The 25,428-nt window shown below is 39.1% G+C and overlaps 1 protein-coding gene across 1 annotated transcript in view; it reads right to left on the bottom strand.

Annotated features, from left to right (window-relative positions):
* TM9SF2 (transmembrane 9 superfamily member 2) overlaps positions 1-25,428 on the bottom strand; it is a 74,650-nt gene that overhangs the window by 11,390 nt on the left and 37,832 nt on the right. Inside the window, exons 5-13 of the mRNA XM_050765977.1 lie at positions 19,866-19,995; positions 18,740-18,864; positions 17,052-17,163; positions 15,850-15,929; positions 14,973-15,081; positions 8,746-8,878; positions 5,690-5,809; positions 3,577-3,634; positions 495-654 (exon numbers count right to left, since the gene is read on the bottom strand). Coding sequence (XP_050621934.1) covers positions 495-654; positions 3,577-3,634; positions 5,690-5,809; positions 8,746-8,878; positions 14,973-15,081; positions 15,850-15,929; positions 17,052-17,163; positions 18,740-18,864; positions 19,866-19,995 — 1,027 coding nt within the window. The remainder of the gene's footprint in view (positions 1-494; positions 655-3,576; positions 3,635-5,689; positions 5,810-8,745; positions 8,879-14,972; positions 15,082-15,849; positions 15,930-17,051; positions 17,164-18,739; positions 18,865-19,865; positions 19,996-25,428) is intronic.

Here is a 25,428-nt window from a genome sequence, read left to right as displayed (position 1 = left end):
AGAGACCAGCCTGGCCAACATGGTGAAACCTTGTCTCTACTAAAAATACAAAAATTAGCTGGGTGTGGTAGCACATGCCTGTAATCCCAGCTACTCGGGAGGCTGAGGCAGGAAAATCACTTTAACCCAGGAGGTGGAGGTTGCAGTGAGCCGAGATGGTGCCACTGCACTCCAGCCTGGGTGACAGAATGAGACTCCATCTCTAAATAAATAAATGAATGAATGAATGAATGTTTTCATTAGTTTATATTAGCATTTCTTTCCCAATTAATCTATATTAGCTTCTATTTACTTAAAAAACTTTGAAACCAAAGTTTAGATCTGTAACCTCTCTACCACGCTCCTAAATAATACTACTATTTTTAAAATATTCTATGAAATCCGGATCCTAAAGGACAAGTTTACATCTTTACACACTTCTATGATATCTTTTGAGATGGCATATGCTAATTTCTGCAGCTAAAATTCACCTAAGTTAACACCTATATACTTACATTCTTCTTAAAACCAAAGTATGCACCAATAAACGTCAGAGGCACAGATATGCAGAACCAAAGGGCCAATATGGCAACCAATGTCCCAAAAGGAATAGCCGCTGAAGATCCTTCTCCCCAGAGGATCAGATTCATTATAAAGAAGTCAGCAAAGACAATCCTGAAAGACACAACAGGCTTTTGGGTAAAACCAGAGATAACAAAATGCAACAGTAGTATGCAATGAATATTACAACTTCTATGTCTCTAAAATATATATACAAAGAAAGTGGAATTGCTGCATCACAGGATGTGTGAATGTAAAACCTGACTGGAAACTACCCAATTGCTCTTCAGGTTGGGCTTGCCTGACTTAAACTCCTACTAGCAGCCCATGAAAGTCAGTTCTTTACATATTTTCATTACACTTGCAACTGTCAATTCTGTTGTTTTAATCTGTATTTCCTATTGAAAACTGCAGCAAGTGTCTGCTGTTTGCCGGCTTTTCTGGTTTTACCTTCTGTGACGGGCTGCTGACATGCACTGCTCGGTTTTCACTTGGCCTGCATGTCTTGCCAAGTCATGTATGTGAGTTATTTACATACTCTACTTACTAATTCCTTGTTAAATGTCTTGTTGTCACAGTCTGTGGCTTTTTCTGAACCCAAACATCTAAATGTGTGTAGTTAATCTCCGTTAGGTCTTTCTTCTGAATACATTTTAAAAAATATGGTTGTAATCATACAATAATCACTGTACTTACCCCACACAGTTTTTAAGTGCAACCACTTTCCCCTTTATCCTTTGTGCACTCTGCTTAAGAGAAGAAAGCCTTCCCTAACCTGGGATCATGAAGCTGCTCTTCCGTATTTTCACACAGTAGTTACGCCTGGTACATTTAGGTTTGACTCCACCTAGAACTGACGACTTTCTCCCTTCATGAAGAGAATCAGTTGTCCCAGCATCACTTATCTAACCGTTCCTCTGGCTCAGGGTGCCACATCTAGCAAGCTGCCATGGATACAGGGCCTACTTCTGTATTCTCCATCCCAGCAGCCACTGGACTCTATAAACACCTTCACGGTGCTTGATCTTTTCATCAAGAAACATGGCAAAAATCCATCTCTTTCGAGTTAATAACCTTGTAGGCCTCTCATATGGATTATGCATACTTTGAGAGGTTATTTTAGGCGCTGTATAGGTTTTCTGTGAATACAGCCCTCTTCCAGCACAACTACCACTACCATTAAAACATTTAACTGGCTAATGGTGATATTTAAGATCTTGGAATATTAGTTGATACCTAGCCATTCTGCCAAACTCTTTTTATTAATTCTACAAGTTTTACAGTTAAAACTTGTTGGTGTTCTTTGTATATAAATAATGTCATCTATAAATAATAAGATGAAATCTACCTTTTTGTTTCCCCCTTTACTAGGCACAGAACTTAAATAACAAGTCATGAAAGAGATTTACTGAGAATGTCCCTAATGTTTTATTATCAGTGATGTTGGTTCTGAATTAGAGATAAGATTCTTTTTAATACAAGGAAACATTTCTTTATTAAATTTTTTTAAAACCTGAAAACAATGCTCAATATTATCAAAGGCCATTTTACTGCATCTGTTGCAGTAATTATATGCAGGTGTTTATTTATGTAGAATTATATGACTAGATTTCCTGTTATTAAATGATCTTTCTATTCCTAGGTGAACACCAAGTCCCCCTGCCCCTGAATACTTGAGTTCTTAGCACGCTCTATTTACCTGCTGGTAAACACCTACTATTAAGAGTAGGATGAAGAATATCAATCAGAGAAGGGTTGATCAGAGACATAAAAGAAGAACCAGCACAGGAAAATTTTTATGAAGCCAAAAAAGGAAGGAGTTTCAAGGAGAAAGTATTCCAAAGTTAGACAATACAGAGAAGCAGAGACAAAATGGTTTCTAGATTTGAAAATGGTAAACTTAAAAGTTTCAGTAAAATGATGGAGAAAAATATGAATGACGTGGATTTACACTGCAAATGTTTACTGAGAAAATGAGAAAAAAGGAGTATAGACTATTTTTTTCAAGGCATTTTGTTGAGAATAGAAAAGAAATGAGAAAGAAATAAGAGGAGAAGATGCTTATGATCCCTTTTTAGGGGACACATGAGCATATCTGGAGGAATAAAAGAACCACATAAGCAGAACATATGAGAACGGGGCAATGGAAGATGAAAAGCAAGATTCGGAGATTCTGCAGGAAATCACAGTCTTGGTAAGGAGGGTTACCTTCGTGAGTTGACAGAGGGAAAGAAAACAAAGGACATGGCTTGAGAAAAGCATAGACATTTGAATAGAACCCATAACCGAGAAGACTGTGAATCTTCGGTGGGGGTGACAGAATATTTACCCCAAATGTGTATTAAAATGCTGCTGCCATCACGCTTGCATTTCTAGCCTGCAAATGGAACAGTTCTGGTTTCTAGACTTCATCATCTTTGGCTTTCTTTATTGCTGTAGCCTGTTCACATGTCAGTTCTCGCCCACCAGAAAAGTGCAGGCTTGGGAGGAAGTGGGTTCTGTTTCTAGGACCAGAACCACATCAGATAACTGAGAGCAGAAGCCGTTCCAGAGAGTGAAGGATTTTTGTTTTGTTTGGATTTGTGGAGGCTGTTTATTTTCTATTTTTGGCGTATATTCGTTTATTTAATGAAATAAACTCTAAAAAGCAGCAATGCTTTGGATAGAAACGGGAAAACATATGCTTTCCTGAACTATCTTCAGGTGCGGATTCCTTCCGTGACTGGGTCAAAAGCTTTAAATACAGCCCTACAGAACAACATGTCAGACTGACCACTAAAAACCAAGAAATAGAAAGACTTTGAAGAGAAGGAATTAAAACATTTCTCATGTCTAAAGGTACTTTCCCCAGATAAGACATGTGGTAATCATTTGGCAAATGTTTATAAAATATTTATTTTACCCCTTTTCAAAAATTAAATGTACTTTCTTAGGTACATGATTTAGAGACACAGAGGATTAAAGACTCAAGGACTGAAAATTTGGGGACTAACATGTAACTATGTTAAGAAAGTAATTCTTGAAAAATTCACTTACCCAGGACAAAGAAATGATGTTAATAAAACATTTGTTTTCCACTTCTCACCTCCAAAGGCTATAGAAGAAAACAAGAGTGGTATAAATACAGATTTTTCTTTAAAGCAAACCAAATATCCATATTACAAGTCTGATATTTGCCAAACTGTCAGATAGCACTGAGTACTCATTCCTAGAAAACGGTACTACCAAATATGATGTGATAGTCCCTTATTAAATCATCCAAATCCGAGATATACAGCATGGGATTCCCTAGGTAAGTCCTGCTCTAGAGAATCAGAGGCAAGTCATCAAGATCAGTTCTTCTTTCCCCCTCACAACCAAAAGAATTCTTAAATCCTGAGCCAGTACCAATCAACGGGCCTATGTACAAGAAGGGCACACGGGACTCTCACTTATCTTGCAGTCAGTTTCAGAATTTGTTATAAAACTAGGAACCGTCAAGCCTGATGTGCAACACATTTACATTTCCACAGCAGGCCGACTCTTCCTCTAGCACTGTGGTTTCTAGGAGGAACTGCGGTTCCTAGGAGATGCGTGTGTCAGGTGAGGCAACTAAGAAGAGTAGAAGGGTTATGACCATTTGACAGAACATGTTTGCTAATATATCTTTTACTCTCCTTTGCCTCTCTCCAATTTGTTTTTTCCAATTTAAAAAATTCAAATACTGAAGTAGCTAGAGTGAAAAATGAAAGTATACCTCTGCTCCCAGTCTAAAAGTCAGAAATGAAACTGGCTGAGATCTCAGAACAGCTGTGAATTTTAAAAAAGTTTTAACATAGTTCATTGGCAAGTTTAAGTGCTACTTCCCCTAAAAGAAAATAATGAAATTTTATATACACATAAAATCATATATATGTATCATGATTTGAATTCACAGTGTTTCTGATAAACAGACTGTTATGAAATGATTAATTCTGGGTTTACTACAATTCCAGTCAAAATTCAGGTAATACATGATCTGCAGCTGGGAGACCTGAAGGATGGGGAGGCATTAGTGAGAGGAGCATGGATGGGAGTGGGATGTGGGAAGGCAGGCAGCCTGGCCGAGGAACCCGCAGAAAGTCAGTGTGGCTGAAATGGTGAGAAAGGGGGAGAGTGGCATGAAGTAAGGCTGGTGTGGCAGGCAAAGGGCTGACTGTATTTTGTATGCATTAAAATCCATATGATGACCCTAATCCTATCTCCTTTAGTAAAGGGGAAGAAAGAACTTGATAAAATTCACAGAAATTAAAACACACTTAAAACACACATACATACAGGGCTTTACATACTCAAGAGAGAACTGTGTCTGACAAGGTCTAAGTTAATCTTCTACCTGGGGCTGAGACTACCCCTCCCCACCTTCAGTTCGTCCATGTAACTCTACTGTGTTTCACCTCAAAAGTTTTCCATATTGCTAGACCGTGGAGAATCACTGTATATCCCAGACAAGACTGTGGCATTCCCGAGGAGGCCAGCTCTGGTCCCTGCCGACCCTGTCAGTTGCTTTCTAAGCCATCCAGTCCCATCTCAGCCTTACTCTTGGCCCTGACCCTTTTTTTTTCATTGAACTTTATTTTACTTCTAGAAAGCAAGAACACAAGAGATTGTGACTAATGCAATTACAAAAGTAACTTTCCAGCTCTCCAAAATAGTGAGATCTTTGTTTACTTGAAACTGTTTATTTTTATTAAATATTAAATTGATACAATGTAAGTATGACTTCTCATATGTAAGAAAAGGTACACCTAGATATACTACTTGTTTTAGTGAAAAAAATCAGTGATACTCATTTGTATACTTTTCTCCTTTATTAGTCTATATGTGCGTTTATGAACACAGCAAATCTAAGTTCAGCCCAACCTGTTAAGCCAAAGCTTAAGGAAAAAAAGAGGGAGGGGATAGTGGGTAAGTGGCACAATTTGCTTGTTTCACTAAACATTTTCAAACAAATAAATCTTGGGATAGTCACTCATGTCACAAAAGGAATCACCAAGCAGGCTCATTGTAACTAAGAATCCCTGTGAGGCACACTATTTTCAGAGCATCACCATCTGATACCCAGGTCAGACCCATAGCTGCGGCAGAGTCCCTTCCTGATCAGACGCCAGTCACGGTGGCTTTGACTTACACTTATAGAATCTGGCAGCAACATAGCCTGCAGGGGTGCCCAGCAGCACCCACAGGACCACAGCACACGTCATCAGCGCTCCTCGGTTGGCAGGTGACAAAAATCCCAGGCAAGCGAAAACTAAAACACAAATCACGAAAGGTTGTACATGTTATTACTGTTTCCTTTGCTGTGAAATGATAGAGAAACCCTGTCATTTTTCAAACAAGAAAAAAATACAACTTCATGAAAAACCATGTGCTCTCCTACCACGCAGCTCTACTCAATTTTAGTAATATTTAATGTACTGCACCAATCTGATCACAGATGAGGCAAACTTCACTTCGGAAGTTTCTTGTGGGAGCCCAGAAGACCTCATCCTTCCTGTGATCAGACTGGACGCTCAACAGTGCATTTGGCTCTTCTGAGATTCAAGCACAGCCTTTAAAATTAACATAAATGAAAATGTTTCCACTATGAAATATTCCCACTTTTCTTTCATTAAAAATATAGGGGTTCTCTGGGGGTAAAAAAAAAAAAAAAAAAAAAAAACCCAAAACCTTACAACATTCAAACATAAGAGACATACAGAACCTAATCAAAGAACAAAATGAGGGAGAAAGATTTCATAGGGCCATTAGCTTTTCACAAATTACTGCAGGACCTGGTCAGCAATGAGCGGAAACCCTGGCCCTACCTTATTCATGTGGTTAGCTTTGTTTGCTCTTCCCCATATAAGCCTTCCTACTAACGAGAATTAAAACGCTATATTATATTCATAGAAATTCCCAGCTTTAAGCTGGGGCTCAGAAGTTATAAGGTGCTCAGAATCCCAAGGCAAGTAGGATACTGCCAAGAAGAGTTTCAGGTGGCTTTCTAAACCCAGCAGCAAGAAAATCCCCATTGTTTCCCCCAAAACACACATGACCAAGCACCTATGTGAGCAAGCACGCACACACACCTCTGATGAGCACCAGAGTCATGATCAGCAGGAAACACATCAGGGTGGCTTTAGAAGATGTACCAGGATTTCAGTTAAGATGCAACCCCTTTCTCCTCCCCTACCTGAAAAATGGACTGCCCTTCAGCAGAAAGTTCCTATTTGAGGACTCAAGGAAAATGATTCCCATCGTATTCTATCCTAGATTCTCTGAAACTTTCCTTCCTTAAAAGTTCATTTTTCTAGCTGACTCCAATAAAGACCAGAGCGTCGCAGAAGGCAGCTCCTAATAAGATTTGAAAGCAGAAGTTGGCCGGGTGTGGTGGCTCACACCTGTAACCCCAGCACTTTGGGAGGCCGAGCCGGGTGGATCACGAGGTTGAGAGATGGAGACCATCCCGGCCAACATGGTGAAACCCTGTCTCTATTAAAAATACAAAAATCAGCAGGGTGGTGGCAGGTGCCTATAATCCCAGCTACTCAGAGGCTGAGGCAGGAGAATTGCTTGAACCAGGGAGGCGGAGATTGCAGTGAGCCAAGGTCGTGCCACTGCACTCCAGCCTGGTGACAGAGCGAGGTTCCGTCTCAAAAAAAAAAAAGAAAGAAAGAAAGAAAGCGGAAGTTTATCTTCAAGTATTCATTCTGCTCTAAGTCTAGTTTGGCTCTCTGTCATCCAGTGACTTCACCCTACCCTCTGTCCAAACCTTTTTTATGATACCTTTTCCTGACCTATCCTCTTTAGAATGACTTACTTCTTTTTAGTATGACATAGTTACAAATTCTAGCTCTACCTATCAAAGTTGTATCTCCTTAAGTTGTTAGATTAAAAAAAGAGATGTTCTAGTCAGTCTTCAAATTGAGCCTGAAGGTGTGAGTCAGTGGTTCCCAAACTTATTCAGTGCCAGACATTTGGAAATGATACTGCTCTTTGCAAAGCATTTATATAATTAATTTTATCATAAAAATTTGGAAAAACTTTACTAACAAAAACCACTATAGTATTATGTATTTAATATGTAATCAACATAAAAAATAAACGTTTACTAAAAAATTATTAAAGGTTTATGAATTCTCCCAGTATATTCATTTGTTGCTATTTATCAGTAGTAGGCATCAATAAAGTAAAATACATTAAAAAAGGTAAAATTTGGAATTCTATTCATAAACATTTTTTCTCTTCCAATTAAGAAAACCGGAAGACAGTGGAATTAAGTATACACACAGGTAGTTTCAGAACAACCCCTGGGGCTATCAATACCTCTAAGGAACATCTATTTAAAAAAAAAAAAACAGAGGATTGTCCTAGTTGGCAAAAATTTAAATACAATTTCTGAAGTTGTTGAGGTAGCTCAAAAATACTCTCTTTATGGAGGAAGGAAGGTCTTTTCTACACACTCACTTTCTCTAGAGAAGGAGATCCTGCTTCCTAAATCCTCTCCAGGTGAGAAGGGTCTACACAGTGCTTCCTTCTCCATCCCCTCTTTCCCACCCTCCTCCCTCTGTAGAAGCCAAGAATATCCTGGAACCCTAACCAGACTGTGCCTGCCCACGATGGCTGGGTAAAAGAGACCCTAAATGGTCCTGGTTCTGGGCTGTTTAGACTCAGATGCTGATGGTCTTAAGGACCTGTTCATCTCCAGTCCAGTGCTTTCCTGACAAAGGTTTGGTCTAGGAAGAGCTGAAGGGAGAAACCAAGAGTCAGTCTTTGGGTGCAGCTAACCCTGCCCCAAGTCACTTAGATTTTGAGAACCTAAAGGACTCTCAGAAATAATCTGGCTTACCTACCCACTTAGAAAACCTGTGGGTTTTTTTTTTCTTTTTTCTTTTTTTTGAGATGGAGTCTTGCACTGTCGCCCGGGCTGGAGTGCAGTGGCGCAATCTCAGTTCACTGCAACCTCCACCTCCCAAGTTCAAGCGACTCTCCTGCCTCAGCCCCTCAAGTAGCTGGGATTACAGGCGCCTGCCACCATGCCCAGCTAATTTTTTTTGTATTTTTAGTAGAGACGGGGTTTCACTATATTGGCCAGGGTGGTCTTGAACTCCTGACCTTGTCATCCACCCGCCTTGGCCTCACAAAGTGCTGGGGTTACAGGCATGAACTACGCACCCGGCCAGAAAAACTTCAGTTAACACTTACATAGAGTCACAAAGGTCATAATTAAAATCTGTGTCCCAGATCCTAGAAAGACTGATAGCAGCATCCCTTTTCTTGGAGGACGGAATATATCACCATGAACAAGTTTCCAGCCAAATTCTTCCTGGGCATCTTCCTAAAAGGGGAATGAAATCAGTTCAATTGTCTTATGGTACCAACAAGATAACTATAGACAGTTTGTTCACTGTTGAATATGCTGTTACAGAAAAAAGGTTTTTTTAAACTTATTTTTAAAATGTTGGTATCTATTTCAATTTTGAAGAATACAGGTTGACTCATGGAGCTTAATATGGCTTTGTTGAACTTATATGTCAGTTTCTTGAATTTATGACATTAAGGTCTACAAATATACTTATTGAGAAACTTTACGAAGACAATGTGTTTGCTACCTAGTTCTACTTTAAGTCAAGCTTTGTGATCTGACTTGACGATCTGTAGTCACATTCTATCCTCTTCATCCTACCCTTAATAATCTCCACAATAAGAAAATGGCATTAGCTCTCATATTCTAGCTACTTTGCTAATACAGTAAGCATGGCTGTAAACATATTAATAAGTGTGTCACCAGCCCAAACTACAGCCCTGATCTACAGACACATACACAAGTACCTACTCAACAGCTTCACTTGGTTGTTTAATACACATCTTGAACAGAATTATCCACAACTGAACAGATTCTCGATTCTCTTTCCCCCATCTAAATCTGCTCTTCCTGTAGACTCCTTCAGTAGATAAAAACTCCATCCTTCCAGCTGCTCAGTTCCCCAGACCCTGGAGTCATCCATGATTCTTCCCTTTTTTCCCTACCTTGCATACAACCTTTTAACAAATGCTATGGTTCTACCACCAAAATATATCCATAGGATGCCACCACCCTCCTGGTTCAAGTCATCCCATCTTACCTGAATACTGAATATACGCTAAACCTGTCTGTTCCTGTGCTTGCCACCCTTCAGTTGATCCTCAATACAGCAGCCAGAGGGACCATTCTGGTGGTTTGAACCAGAAACCTCGGGTCATTCACTGACTTTTCTTCAGCTTCTACACTCTCCACTGCCAGCCAGTCAATCAGCTCCACTCCACCTCCCAAACATCCTCCATATTTATCTGTCCACTCACCTCCTTCCTCCCTGCCACCATCCTCCGTCTCTGGGAATTCTGTAACAGCCTCCTGACTGGTCTTTAAACCTCCAATTTTGCCCTGCATTGGATGATTCTCAACATAATATTCAAAGTAATTTTCTTAAAACACACATCTGGCCGCATCACTGCAGTTTAAAATTATTCAACAGCTTCTCAATGACCTTCAAACTGTACAGCTCACAAGACCATTGGAATCTGGCCCTTGCTTGCTTGTTCAGCTTCCTCTGTCAACATTCCTCAAGGGTAATGGGCATCCCTCCTCGATTCCCCATTCAAACTACTATCTTTCCAAGCAGTAGACAATGCTATTGCTAATATATTAAATTTACATTTTTTTAAGTAACTATAAATCAGCTGAAATTTGAAATGTGGAAAATTATACAGAGGCATTAATCCTGCTTTTAAAATGTCTAGGCCAGGTGCTGTGGCTCATGCCTAGATTATAATCCCAGCACTTTGGAAGGCCAGGGCAGGTGGATCATTTGAGGTCAGGAGTTCGAGACCAGCCTTCTAGCCAACATGACGAAACCGTCTCTATTAAAAATACAAAAACCAGCTGGGCGATAGTGGCGCGTGCCTGTAATCCCAGCTACTCAGAAGGCTGAGGCAGGAGAATCGCTTGAGCCTGGGAGACGGAGGTTGCAGTGAACCAAGATTGCACCACTGCACCCCAGTCTGGATGATAGAGTGAGACCCTGTCTCAAAAAAAAAGAAAATAAAATATAAATAAATAAATAAATAAAATGTCTAACTTTTAAGGCAAGAGTAAAAATCTAAATATTTTCCTCCCCTTGGTACAAAATACTTTCCTACACTTGGGAAGTAGACTCCACTTGGTCATTTACAAGGAATGTACATGCAGGCTCTAAGTGAATTAAAACTATATCTGGGATTGGCTTCAAAAAACCTGGTGGGCATAAGTGGAATTCCATAGATGGAAACAAGATTGAACCTGAGTTGATTAAGTGTTGGACTAGGGTGTGGGTACGCTAATCTCCTTACTTTTGAGAATGTCTATTTAAAAAGTAGGGGAGGAAAAGTACATGCATCTCTTCTTTTAGGTGGGGTAGTATTAAGAGGGGCCATTTTCTGATCACTTTTTATTAAGCAGGCACTAAAAATATCAAAAGGTGTAACTGAAAACTAAGTTTCCCCCAGGGAGCAAGGCCCCGTTCTGCTGCAAACCAATGGGACTAGGTTCTTGTTATTCTTGCAGAGATATTCTACCCACATATAAACAAATGTATGAATAGATTTTTTTTTTACAAAAATGGTTGCGTATTATACACATTTTTCCTATCTTGCTTTTTTAGTCTAACATCATCATGAAGGTGAGTCTCCTCTTTGTATATATGGTTACCTCATTCTTTTGAGTAATTATATAGTATTCTACTATATGGATGTTCTATAATTTCTAAAATTAGTCCCCTATTGACAGGTATTTGGGTTGTTTATATTCTTCTGCTATTTATAAAAAATCACATGCTTATTGTTAAAAAAATTAAATCTTCTGCATTCATTAATTTCTAGAAATGAAATTGTTGGGTCAATTTATATTATAAACTAAGACAGGTACTGTCAAATTGTTCTCCAAAGGTTGTATCTCTTTACATCCTCATACATTATGTATCAAAGTGCTCATGTCCTCAGTCCCCCAACACAGACTTATATCAAACATTTAAATTTCTGCCAACGTACCAGGTGAACAAACAATAATCACAGAGCAATAATTTCTTTTATGGCTTTTGTCTCTCTGTGATACTCGTAAAATTCTACCGTTCTCTAAGATTTAAACTAAAAAAGTTTAAACATATTTAAACTTTCTGTATGTTCTTCTAGTGTTTTATAGATTCATTTTCATGTAAATCATTATTTTAGGTAATAAAGTTAGAATTTACCTTTTTTCCCCCAGGTATCCACCCACTTTATCCCCAATACCATTCAGTAAAGCATCTGTTTTTCTCCTGTTCATATACATTTGTTAACCTCTACATTTAGACTCATTATACACAGAAAATGTTTACTTGGAATTTCTTTTTCACCAATCCTTCTAAATCTCCCTTTAGGATTCACTTCATTTATTTATTATTTGCTCAAGCTTTCTATAAATTCTTTCCATGAAGGTCAGCTTATTGTCAACTGTTTCTGTTCATCTGTAAAAGATAAACACCTCACCTTCATTCTTCTTTTTTTTTTTTTTTTTTTTTTTGAGACAGGGTCTCTGTTGCCCAGGCTGGAGTGTAGTGGTGCAATCACAGCTCACTGTATCCTTGACCTCCTGAGCCCAAGTGATCCTTCCATCTTAGTCTCACAAATAGTTAGAACCACAGGCGTGAGCCACCATGCCCAGTGAATTTTTAATTTTTTAATTTGTTTTTGTAGAGATGGGGTCTCCCTATGTTGCCCAGGCTGGTCTTGAACTCCTGTGCTCAAGTGATTCTCTCACCTTGGTCTCATCTTCATTTTTGAAAGATGACTTCTCTGTGTATACAATTCTATGTAAATAGGTAATTACTCTCGCCAATTTAATGATATTTAGTCTTGGGGTTTCCATCGTCAATCTAACTGTTTTTTCCTCTGTAGATGCTGAGTCTTTTTTCCCTTGAACCGACTCTAAGATATTCTCCTTTCTCTAAGGTTCTATAGTTTTGTCACAATTGCTCTAGATGTGGATTTCTTTTTATTTATTTGCTTAGGATACACTGTGTTTCCTATATCTATGGATTTTTACTTTTCATCTATTCTGAGAAATTCTGAGCTGTTACTTTTTCATATATTTTATTTGCAATGAAGAGTTCCAGTATCTGGAATCTCTAGAGGTCTAAATCTGTCCTTTACTGTAAATTTTGTGAATTTCCAACTAGTAGCTCATATTTTATTGACCTTAAATTAGAAGAATCCTATGAATCTAAATGTGGGACACTTTTTTTTTCCAGAGGTTTTCTACTTGATTCTGCCCAGAATCAGAGGCTCTCACTAACCTAGAACCAATTGGCCCCCCTTTCAGAATCCAGGCTTAATCCAGGAGCCTGAGATTCACCTCCTTGCAAATGACCCACCAGACAGCCTTCCAAACATAACGCTTAAAGACTTGAAAACAACCCTGACCCACAGGGTCAGTGCACCTCTCAGGCGTGCAATGTTTCCTGCTCTGGCCTTGGCTCCTGGTTTTGGGCAGTGGGTTGGAGCAGGAGGAGTCCTTGAATACCTGTTCCCTATCATGAACCCAGCAATGCATCAGTAAGTCGTACATCAAGAAGTGACTCATTCACTCATTCATTCATTCATTCATTCAAGAAATATTCATTGAGCACCAACTATAAGCTTGGCTCTGTTTAAAACACCAGATACCACAGTGAGTGTAACAGAGAAATTCCTACTCTCAGGAGTACATGATCTCATTAGGAAGGCAGACAATAAACAAAATAAGTCAGGAAAGTACACTGTACATTAGACGGCAATAAGCGCTATACAGAAAAACAGGATGTATGGGTGTGTGCAGGACAGGATGTAACTTAAATGCGATGGCTGGGAGGGGCTCAATGGGAAGATCACATTTTGTAAAGATCGGAGGGAGGTAAGGGAACTAGCCATGTAAATGAGGGGCAGACATTCTTAGCAGATAGAACAGTGAGCGTGAAGGCTCTGAGGTGGGAACCTGTGTCTGCCCAGTCTGAGGAACAGCAAGATAGCTGGCACAGGTGCAGCAGAGTGCTGAGGTAATGTGGGGCCTTACAAGCCACTGTAAAGCCTCTGACTCTTGCTCTGCGTGAAGAGAAGTCCCTGGAGGGCTGTGCTCAGGAGTGAAATGATCTGATTTCCGTTTGAGCAGTTTTACTCTGACTGCTGTGCTAAGAGATGGGAAGTAGGACAGGAGTGGAAGCAGGGTCACCAGCAGCCCGGTTCCACATGGCGACGCTGTGCAAATTAAGACAAAACTCCATTAACAGCAATTATTTGGAACAGCCAATTATGAGCAGAGTATTTTTAAATCACTTTAATATTTAATAAGACATAAAATCAATAAAAATCATAGGAAAGAGACTGTAGAGTACAAATGTTAAAAAGCTTATAAATATTCATATATATTTTTCCCAATCAGAACAGGTCAGAGAGGTTGGGGGAGAGGAGGCTGAAGAAGCTAGGGGAAAAGAATACATAAAAACCTGAGTTTTTTGCATTCATTCCAAATTACTGTGATTCTTGTGAAAATTCTTTTATTATGCTGCCATGAAATGAAGAGTAGAAAATGTGTAACATTGTGCAACTTAAAAAGTTTGAGACTAAAGAGGCTGGGACATGCAATTATTTTGAATATACCAAAAAGTTGAAATGATACAAATTTGTTAAAATTAACTTTAAAAAATTAAACAACCACACAAATAAAAGTTGCTTAGGAGTTATTCAACTTTGTGGTTTCACAAATGGGTATGTGTGAGGGATAGAGAAACCTTACAGAGTTGTAACTGCACCTACACCCCCCACTGCACCAGTCCATTCCCACAGAGGAGGCTGTGAGCAGGTCAGCTCCCAAGGCTGTGCTGACTCCATTTCTAGAGGATCAATTCTTTTTTTTTTTTGAGACAGAGTCTCGCCCTGTCACCCAGGCTGGCGTACGATCTCGGCTCACTGCAGCCTCCGCCTCTCGGGTTCAAGCAATTCTCCTGCCTCAGCCTCCTGAGTAGTTGGGACTACAGGTACCCGCCATCATACCTGGCTGATTTTTGTGTTTTTAGTAGAGATGGGGTTTTGCCATGTTGGCCAGGCTGGTCTTGAACTCCTGACTTCAGGTGATCCGCCCACTTCAGCCTCCCAAAGTGCTGGGATTACAGGCGTGAGCCACTGCGCCCGGCCAAGAATATTAATTGTTAAGTATCGCTTTCTTATTTGAAAATGTGAATTCAAGATAACTTTTGAGAAGAATTTCTTTTTTGTTTCTGGTTTTTTTTTTTTTTTTTGTAGAAGAATGTTTTAAAAGCAGATTCTAAAGCTATTATTTTACCTTTTCGCAAAATAACAATAAACAGTGTTGTGGGCACACTACAGACTAAAATGTTTCCACTTACCGTAGAGTCCATCTGATTATATCTGGCAATATCTTTGTGCAGTGTCCGTAACATAATCATAGCTACCATTCCAGATAAGAAGAGGACAATGACCAGGGAATTCATAATGCTGTAGAAATAAGCACATTATGAGTAATCTGTAGCTTAATCTTAGGAACAGTAAAACTCTTTTAAAAACGTCTACTGAGTAACATTAAAGTAGTCTTAATCAAAATCAAAACGAAAGCTACCTAAAATCCAACAAATTCAATGAACTGTGTTCTTTCATGTTTCCCTCTAGTAGATAAATAACATTATATACTTATCATAATACCATTTCATAGTCTGTTTTGAACTAGAATTTTTTGGTACATGGTCAATATTATGAAATAACTACTGTGCCCAAATCACTGCCATAACAAAGGACTGGTTTGTGCCCTTAAGAAATTTACTGAAGAACAACTTTACTCAGTAAATTAGTGAGTGTCAAAAAGATCAGACAGCAATAGGAAAAGGAGGGTTATGGCAACATGAACAGCTTTCTAGATAAAAGTTTTGAATCATGTTTGAAGGGGATAATAATAAAGTCATAGCAACAGCAGCAGCTTCTGTTTCTGAACACTCTTAAATGTGCCAGGCAATGTCCTCAAATGCTCTGTCCCATTATGTCCTTTAATCCTCACAACAATCCCATGAGGTGGGTATTTCTAGATAAAGAAACACACGCTGAGAAATTAAGGGACCTGCCGTGACTCACAATCAGTGGCTGAGAGCCAGGATTTGAACCCAAGGCCAGACTTTTGAATAAAGTAGAGAGGATTTGAGAGTAAATGAGATGTTCAAAGGGACAGAGGGTAGAAAAGTAGAAAGCAAAAGCAGGCTAACTCTGTACTCTTACCTAAACCACTGAATGTGGGTATGAGGCATAGACTCCAGAATATAGTCCCATCTAGATGCCCATCTGATCTTATCATCTTCCTAGAGGAGATTAAAAAATCTCTTTAAGTAAACATCTGCTGACAACACATTAAGAACAAAAAAAATCCCATTCAAAGCTTGCCCTTCCATTGAGTCAACAATCGCAATTTCTAAATTATCATAACTTTGGTTAGTCCTGAGATTCAGAGGGTTTCAGATTTACTAAAGTCTAGGGAAATGAGAGTAAGATTATGCAGCCAAAAAAAAAAAGAATTCCTAGTAATACCCACTAAAAGTATTGCTTTAAATTATAACTAGATGTTTAGATGCCTACATTTAGAGCTATATGTATTTTTTTTTTTAAGAAAATAATGGAATGGAATGGAATAATTATTCTTTCTTTATGCCAGGGGAAGCTAACTAGACCAGCCTTCCCAGGCACACTGAGCTCTTAGTATCTAGAAATGTATACTGTTTACTGTTCCAGGTTTGCAAAATGAAACATTATACGGGGATATTAAACATCACAACTATATTGTATTGCCAAAAGTTTTAAAAAATAGAGGTGGAACACTGCCTAAGTAAACCTGCATTTTAAGAAACTTCGTTAATAAAAATACTCCCTTCAATTTTCTAAGACAATTTCCCAATTGGAAACTCTTCATTTAAAGTTCATACTTAAATCCTGATTTTAAAAATGGTGAAAAAATAGAAGTAGAATACTAAGATTCTCATAAAAATGAATTTACATTTTAAGAAACTTCGTTAATGAAAACATTCTCTTCAATTTTCTAAGACAATCTACCAATCGGAAGCTCTCCATTTAAAGTTCATATTTAAATCCTTTAAAGTATGGTGTTGATTTCCCAAATGGTTTCTGAATATATCTCTGGCATTTCCATCCAGTCCTCCATGCCTATTTTTGACTTTTGTCTTATATGTATCTCTTATGCTTAACACTAAATCAGGCTCAAGTCTCCAACTTCCTCTATATTCTCATTTAAACTAAGACTTAGTTTCAAGAGTGATTATGTTGCTTGGTACACTGACAAACTATCCTAAAAATCAGCTCATTCATAGCTTCGTTATTTGACAAGCATAAACAGTAACATTTTAATTAGTTTAAGTAGTACAAATTTAAAATCAGTTTCAGAATTACACTAAAGATAACAACAGACTTACCTTGAAGCTAACAGAGTAAGTATAGGCAATTTTTATCTCCCCAGAAGCCTTGTTACTTATGTCCATGGGGGGCCCTGAGCAGTCTGGTTTATCTATATGGGTATGTTTGAAGCTGTGGGAAGAAACATTTTGGCAAGATGCTGATAAAGTACAATTTTTTTTAAATAAGGTAAAGAAAGGTTAGAGATTTTGTACGTATTTTAAAATGCTGCTGACAAAGGTGAAATTTATTCATGTCATATTTAATAGCATAAATATCTACTTCATATAAATATGTGTACAAAATTATAAACATACTTTTGAAAACACTATACTTGAAGAGCATTTAAATAATCTTTTTAAATCTTTTTGGGGGGGACAGGGTCTTGCTCTCTTACCCAGGCCTGAGTGCGGTGGTGCCATCACAGTTCAATGCAGCCTCAAACTCCTGGGCTCAAGGGATCCTCCCACCTCAGTCTCCCAAGTAGATGGGACTATAGGTGTGTGCCACCACACCCCATGCCCAGCTAATTTTTCATTTTTTGTAGAGACAAGGTCTTGCTATGTTGCCCAGGCTGGTCTTGAACTCCTGGGCTCAAGCAATCCTCCTGCCTTAGCCTCTCAAAGTGCTGGGATTACAGCATAAGCCACCATGCCTGGCCTTTTTTGTTTGTTTGTTTTGTTTTGAGACAAGGTCTTGCTGCTCTGTTTCCCAGGCTGGTGTGCAGTGGTGTGATCTCGGCTCATTGCAGCTTTAAACTCCTGGGTTCAAGTGATCCTCCTACTTCAGCCTCCTACAGGCATGGGCCACAATGCCCAGCTAATTTTTTAATTTTCTGTAGAGACAGGGTCTCACTATGTTGCGCAGGCTGGTCTTGAACTCCTGGGCTCAAGTGATCCTCCCACTTCAGCCTCCTACATGCACAGGCCACCATGCCCAGCTAATTTATTTTTGGTAGAGACACGGTCTCACTGTGTTGCCTAGCCTGGTCTTAAACTCCTGGCCTCAAGTGATCCTCCTGCTTTGGCTTCCCCAAAGTGTTGAGATTACAGGTGTGAGCCACTGTGCCTGGCTAAATAATCTTATTAAAAAAATATATACTGACGGAGTTTAACTGCCATCTTATTATGGCATGTATTTCTTTACCACCAGTGCATAAGAAAAAGGCTAATTCAATGGCAGAAAAAGTAATGAAAAAAATGAAATACTTAAAAAAAAATCTCATAAATAACTGATATGTACGTTTCTGATAAAAAATAACAAACAAGTTGAAGAGCTGTCTTTCAATGGCTAGTATTTCATACTGGCATCTAACACTGAATAGGGGCTTGAGAAATCACAGTGCGTGTCCACTCATTTGGGCCTCTGAGCAGAGGAAAGCTGCAGATATCTGAGGCAGTGTTCTTTCCACTATGAAGGGGAACACTGTCCCAACCACTCAACTTCTCCTTCCCCACTGACACGTGGAAAAGCTGTCAAAACCTCCTGATTGAAAACAAAACACAAAGGCACCTTGGCTTGACTGCTTGTCATGACAGGAAAAGAACTATTGGTACAGTTTCTCTGGACAACCCATAACTCAGTAACAAATCATGCCAAATCAATCCTGAAATGCCAGAATATTTAGGAGTAATTGGGCCCCAAATACTTATACTTTGGGTCTAAATTTCACTTATACTTGTTTACTTTTTATCATTAATATAATTACTTTTTTGGTTCAAGTTTAGCAGCCACTAATCTTGCTCCCATGGACCCAGTTTCAACAACATGATAGTATATTTTGATGTCAACATGGTTGAAGACGTAAAATGTATCTCTTTCATGGAATTCTGACTGCGGAAGAGAACTTAAAAGTTAAAGGTAGAAAACTACATAAGAGTCAAAACATAAAACTTTAAAATGGGCTACAACAAGAAAATTTAATTTTGAATGGAATTTTAATCCTTTCATATTAACATGTTTCAATTTTATACTTAAACTCTTTTTAAGCCAAAAATTAATTGGGGAAGGTATCTGCTTCTTACAGTTTTTTTTTAACAGAAAATTTAGTAAGTACCAATTCAAAAGAACACTAATCTAGTATTTTCTAGCCTTTCATTTAAAATGAAACAAAATAAAATTTAAAATATTCCGAGCACACTAAAGCTTATACATTTAAACACTTTTCCTGCCTGGAAGCTTGTAAGTTTGGACTAAACTCATAACCTAAATTACTCAAGTATCTCTGGTCTTTTGTGAGCGCACAACACAAAAGCCCTAACTGATATAATCAGTTTCATGATTAAGCTCATGCTAACTTCCACTGGATCTGATCCATTAAGAGATTTAAATCAGGTTGATCTGATTACACAAAATTTATTTTAACATATGTCCCCATCTAGTTCTAATTACCTTCTATAGTAACGTCTCTATTTGATTAATCTATTTTTAAATATAAAAGAATGGCCTCAAAGACAGATAGGTCTTAAAAAGGGTATAATATCTGACTTCTGCAATACAAATTTAGTTAACTTATAATGAAGTCTTTTTTGACACTCTACTATGTACATTTTGTAATATATAAGATTTATGAGAGAACAAAGTTCTAGACCTTACCATAGCACTTAACATACAACAGACACTCTCAGGAAACGCTGAACTGAATCTGAATTATTCCAATTCTAAGGCTCAACTTACACATTATTAATCTGCTGTAAGTTTAAGATTGAAGTAGTTGTACTTCAGAACATCTGAACTGTACTCATTAAACGTATATAACAATTTTTGTCCAGGTAAATACTGAATTCTGTCAAAAGCCATGTTTTAAAAAGCAGCAGAGTTTATCATGAACTTACATTAATAACACAGGCATCTTTTGCATGGCCTTTATCTGTAATGTAACAGCCAATAGGAAATCCAGGATTACAGAACCTCTGACCATCTTCAACATCGTAACACCATGTTACAGGCATATTATCCACAATCCTACACACGGAAAGAAGAGTTAAGTTAGAAAAGAACCCACTAAACATGACTAAGAATTACTGCCCAAATCAGTGTCATCACTTTGTAAAATTTAAATGTGTAAATGCCTTAAGATTCCAAAAACCACACAGAATGTTAATGAAATGTGCTATTTCATAAGCAATAACAATATGCCAGTATCTGATACACTGCAGTGATGGAAAAAACTACAGGCTGGTCAGAGTGCAGTGGTGTTTACAACTAATTGATCACAACCAAGTATAGATTTCTTTGCTCTTTCTCTACTCGCACTGCTTCATCTGACTAGCCGGAAAAAAACAAAAACCAAACAAATCAAAAAAACCAACCTTTATAGCTTTTTTGAAAGGATAATGGTACGTAGGAAAGAGTTTTATAAACTAATTTATTGTAATTGCTAATTTAACAGTACTATTTAGACACTTCACTGTAATTTACCTTTAGCAGAACACTCACAGCTCTAAATAGGTACACAAAGCAATATATCTAGTTCCTCAGGAACAGTTTATTAAACAGTAAAGAAGGAAATGTCTCTTATTACTCAGGTAATTCAATAAAAAAGGAATACAATTGCAAGATACAGGAAAATATTAAACTAAAGGGCCAGGAAGAAAAGTGAAAGTTATACAAAAAAATTCTGTGAAAACTATAAATCCAAGTTATTTCTAAAAGAAATACTGCTACAAAGCTAGCGAACCCAATCTTTCAAGTTCTATAGTGAAAAAGGACTTAAATGATAAAAGCAGAAAATAAAGTTCTGTAGCACCGTATAACTACATTATAGTCCGAGCATGTGGCCCCCTGTGCCCAGAGTACACTGCGGGATACAAATAAAAAAACTACTCAAAATATAGCAGCTATATTACAGTCATAAGACGACACTCCAGGGCATGTTTTATTTGTTAATTAATGTGTGCCTTAGGAAGTAAAATTATGATTCTATATTCACCCAAGGTGTACCTTAATGACCTAATAAAACATGTCTCGTCACCTTTAAATGCGATTTAATAGTACCCAGTTTACAAAATTTTAGAATCACCTATGCTATTAAACTGCTTATTATTATAATCAGCAGGCTAGTAGTTCCAATGAAAAGACTATAAAATATTAGAAGTATAAATGCATCGTTATATAAAATAAATAATTCAGACTTTCTAGAAGCTTAAAGAATCGGTTAATTGCTTTAATTTTTTAGATAGAGATGAAGTTCAATTAATGAATATATACTAGCAATATACAGTATCTTCATGCTACCATATCGGAGGGAAAGTACTACATAAAAATTATAGTGCTAGTTACAAAATGAGAAATTAAGTGGCAATTTAGGTTTTATAAAAGCCAACATCCTAAACATATCATTTATATAATACCTTGACATAATAGCTTTTTCTGGTAATAGGAAGCATTAAAAAAAAAAAATCCCTTTGAAATAAATTTAAGAAAACTTAAAGAATATCTTTTTTTTCCCCTGAGACACGGTCTTGCTCTGTCACCCAGGCTGGAGTACAGTAGCATGATCATGGCTCTCTGCAGCCTCAACTTCCCAGGCTCAAGTGATCCTCCCATCTCTGCCTCCCGAGTAGCTGGGACTACAGGTGCATGCCATCATACCTGGCTAATTTTTAAAATTTTTTTGTAGAGCTGGGGTTTTACTCTGTTGCCAGGGTTGGTCTCAAACTCCTGGGCTCAATGGTCCTCCTACCCTGGTCTCCCAAAGTGCTGGAATTACAGGTGTGAGCCACCATGCCCGGCCAAAGAATATGATTTTCAATTACTGTCTTCCTAAGTTAATGAATAGTATTTATTTAAATTTCTAATATCAAAAAAATTAAAACTCTTATTTCCCATCTGACAGACTGAATAATGGGAAGAAGACTCGCAAGGATAAAGGCTGAATGACTCCCAACTTTTTATCATGAAGAACTCCTTTCCTTTACTTCCAAGTCTGCCCTCCAAGGACCCCATCTGAAACAGTTCTACCAATCAAACTTCATTTAGTAATAACTTGTTTTTCCAATAAATTAATTCCAAAAGTTACTAATCAGAATAACCCATATTGTCACAATGCACTCAGAAAATTACAGCCTAAAGCAAAGAAACTTGGCATTTAACAAGTTGGCATTTCTTTTTTTTTTGCAGTTGCAAGATTTAAGAGTGAAGACAGAAGCTCCCATACAAAGGGAGGGGACCCAAAGAGGGTAGCCGTTGTTGGCTCGAATACCTGGGTTTATATCCCGATCATTGTCCCTCCCACTGTGCTCTCAGGCGATAGATGATTGGCTATTTCTTTATCTCCTGTTTTTGCCTAATTAGCATTTTAGTGAGCTCTCTTTACTACCTGATTGGTCGGGTGTGAGCTAAGTTGCAAGTCCCATGTTTAAAGGTGGATGCAGTCACCTTCCCAGCTAGGCTTAGGGATTCTTAGTTGGCCTAGGAAATCCAGCTAGGGATTCTTAGTTGGCCTAGGAAATCCAGCTAGTCTGTCTCTCAGTCCCCCTCTTAACAGGAAAACCCAAGTGCTGTTGGGGAGGTTGGCCGACGACCGCTCTAACTGCTTCCTGCTGAACTGGGGCGTAGTAGCGGTTGTGCAGTTGAGATTTCCTCAGGAGGGGTGCCTTCGATGTCATTAACATCAGAGCATGGGCTAGCAGACCGGTCCAGGGGTCTGTGGTAGATCTTAGTCACAGACTGCATCTGGGGCTCCCTTTGAAGCACGATTTGTAGTTTTAACACTTCGATTATGGAAGAGACAAACTTAACAAGGAGGTTAAAGATACAGGGATTGAAATGTATGGCCTGCAGTGCAGGGGATTATTTCTTTGGCACAATTCACAGGCCCTGACTATCTGCTTCATAGTTTTGAAAAGCTCTCGTCCAGTAAATAATAATTTGATCATCTGATGGGTGCTATAAATGCCTAAGTGAAAGGTTTGGTGAAGGGTTTTAAGTAATTTCCTTTGGTTAGCTGCAGGCAAAAGTATTTTTCCTTCTTTGGTGGCTAGCCATCCTCAGGGGAGGAAACTACGTCCTCAGGAGGTTCCCCATTCTATTTCTTCTGCTCAGTACAGGGACTTGGCTTCTCAGAGGGGATTACCCCATACTAGGGGTCTTTCTATAAGCATTAGTAATGGAGGGTCCTGTCTTGTGGCTCTTTCTGTTTCAATATCTGCTTGGCAGTTCCCTTCTATTTCCCATTCCTTTCCTTTCTGATGACCCTGGCAGTGTAAGACTGCCACCTCTTTAGGTTTCTGTACAGCCAATAATAATCTCCTAATGGCTTCCTGATGTTTGATAGGTGTTCCCTCAGAAGTTAGGAATTCCCTTTCTCTCCATATTGCTGCGTGGGCATGGAGGACTGGGCAAGCATACTTAGAGTCTGTATATATATTTACCCCTTTTCCTTCTCCTAATTCTAGCACCCGAGTGAGGGCTATTAGTTCTGCCAGCTGAGCACTAGTTCCTGGAGTGAGGGGATTACTTTCAAGTATTCCATTATCACTGACCACTGCATACCCCGCTTTTTGAAGTCCTTTTTCTACAAAGGAACTTCCATCAATATACAAGCTGAGGTTGGGATCAGTCAAGGGAACCTCTAGAAGGTCCCCTCGAGTGGCATAGGTTTGAGCAATTACTTGTTGACAGTTATGTTCTATCTTTTCTTCATTGTCTGGAAGAAATGTGGCTGGGTTAAGAGTTGCACAAGTGCGCAGTCACAGCACTGGCCCTTCAAGTAATAGAGCCTGATATTTAAGTGAATGGTTGTCTGACAGCCACAAGTCTCTTTTAGCAGTAAGAATGCTGTTCACATCATGAGCTGTCCACACAGTAAGATCTCTTCCTTATATTATTTTAACTGCTTCAGATACTAAGACCGCTACTGACGCCACTACCTGTAAACAATGAGGCCAACCTTTTGCCACTACATCAATTTCCTTACTTAGGTAGGCCACGGGTTGCAAGCTCATCCCTCAGATCTGTGTAAGGACTCCTAGAGCTATTCCTGTTTTTTCTGTGGCATATAAAGAAAAGTCTTGCCCCGCTGGCAAGTTTAACACTGGGGCTTGGGTTAGGGCCTTCTTTAGGGCCTGGAAAGCCGCTTCTGCTTCAGGTGTCCATCTTACTAAATGGGTATTTTAATTAGTGTATATAATGGCCTGGCTATTCTGCCGTACCTGGGAATCCATATTCGGCAGAAGCCTGTTATGCCAAGGAGCCCTCTTAGTTCTTTTAGGGTTTTGGGATTAGGATAAGCCAGTATGGGCTGGATACTTTCCTCACTGAGGGCCCTGGTGCCTTTGGATAATTTTAGCCCTAAGTATTTAACCTGCTGTGACCAGAGCTGAGCCTCTGGTTTGGAAACCTTGTAGCCACAGGTGGCGAGGACATTTAAGAGTGCTTGGGTGGCTTGGTGGCACAAAGTTTCTGAACGGGCAGCTAAAAGTAAATCATCCACGTACCAAAGGGCAAGAGTGTCCAGGTGTGAGAACTGGCTCAAGTCTTGGGCTAATGCCTGTCCAAATAGATGGGGGCTATCCCTGAACCCTTGGGGTAAGACAGTCCAGGTGAGTTGAGACGTTGGGTTCAAAGGATTTTCAAAGGCAAACAAGAATTGAGAGTCAAGATGTACAGGGATGCAGAAAAAGGCATCCTTAAGGTCCAGGACTGTAAACCACTCTGCTTCCTCTGGTATTCACGAAAGCAGAGTATAATGGTTAGGTACAGCTGGGTATAGAGGGACAAAGGCCTCACTGATAATCCTGAGATCTTGCACTAACCTCCACTGTCTGTTGGGTTTCTGTACTCCTAAAATTGGAGTATTGCAGGGGTTATTGAATGGTTTTACTAGGCCTTGGGCTTTTAGGTCCTTAACAATTTTTTTGGAGTACTTGTTGGGCCTCGGGTCTAAGGGAGTACTGCCTTTGGTAGGGAAAGGAGGTGGAATCCTTTAGTTTAATTTGAACAGGACGGGCATTCTTTGCTGGTCCATATTGTCCTTCTGTTGCCCAGACTTCAGAATCAATTCCTTCCTCAAGCAGGGGACAACAAATGGGTGTTCCTTCTCCTATTTTCAGGTGTATAATGGCCCCTGTTTTTGCTAGAATAAGAAGGGAGTGGGGCTTTCAGGCATAATTAGAAAAGCGTATGAAAAGAGTTAAAGTTCCCCAGTCACAACTTAGTGGCTGGGAGAAGCATCTAGCGACTAGCTGTCCTAGGACCCCTCAGATAGTGACAGATCTGGAGGACAATAGTCCAGGACAGGAGAGTAAGACTAAGAAGGCCGCGCCAGTGTCCAGGAGACAGTTAACCTCCTGGCCCTCAATGGTCAAGCATACCCGGGGCTCTGTGAGGGTGATGGCATGGGCTGGCGCTTGCCCTGGGCACCTTCAGTCCTGCTGGTCAGTGGCTTCTGACTCA

The sequence above is a fragment of the Macaca thibetana genome, chromosome 17 (genome assembly GCF_024542745.1).
Source record: "Macaca thibetana thibetana isolate TM-01 chromosome 17, ASM2454274v1, whole genome shotgun sequence".
NCBI classification, from domain to species: domain Eukaryota; kingdom Metazoa; phylum Chordata; class Mammalia; order Primates; family Cercopithecidae; genus Macaca; species Macaca thibetana.
This window is presented reverse-complemented; position numbering and strand designations above follow the sequence as displayed.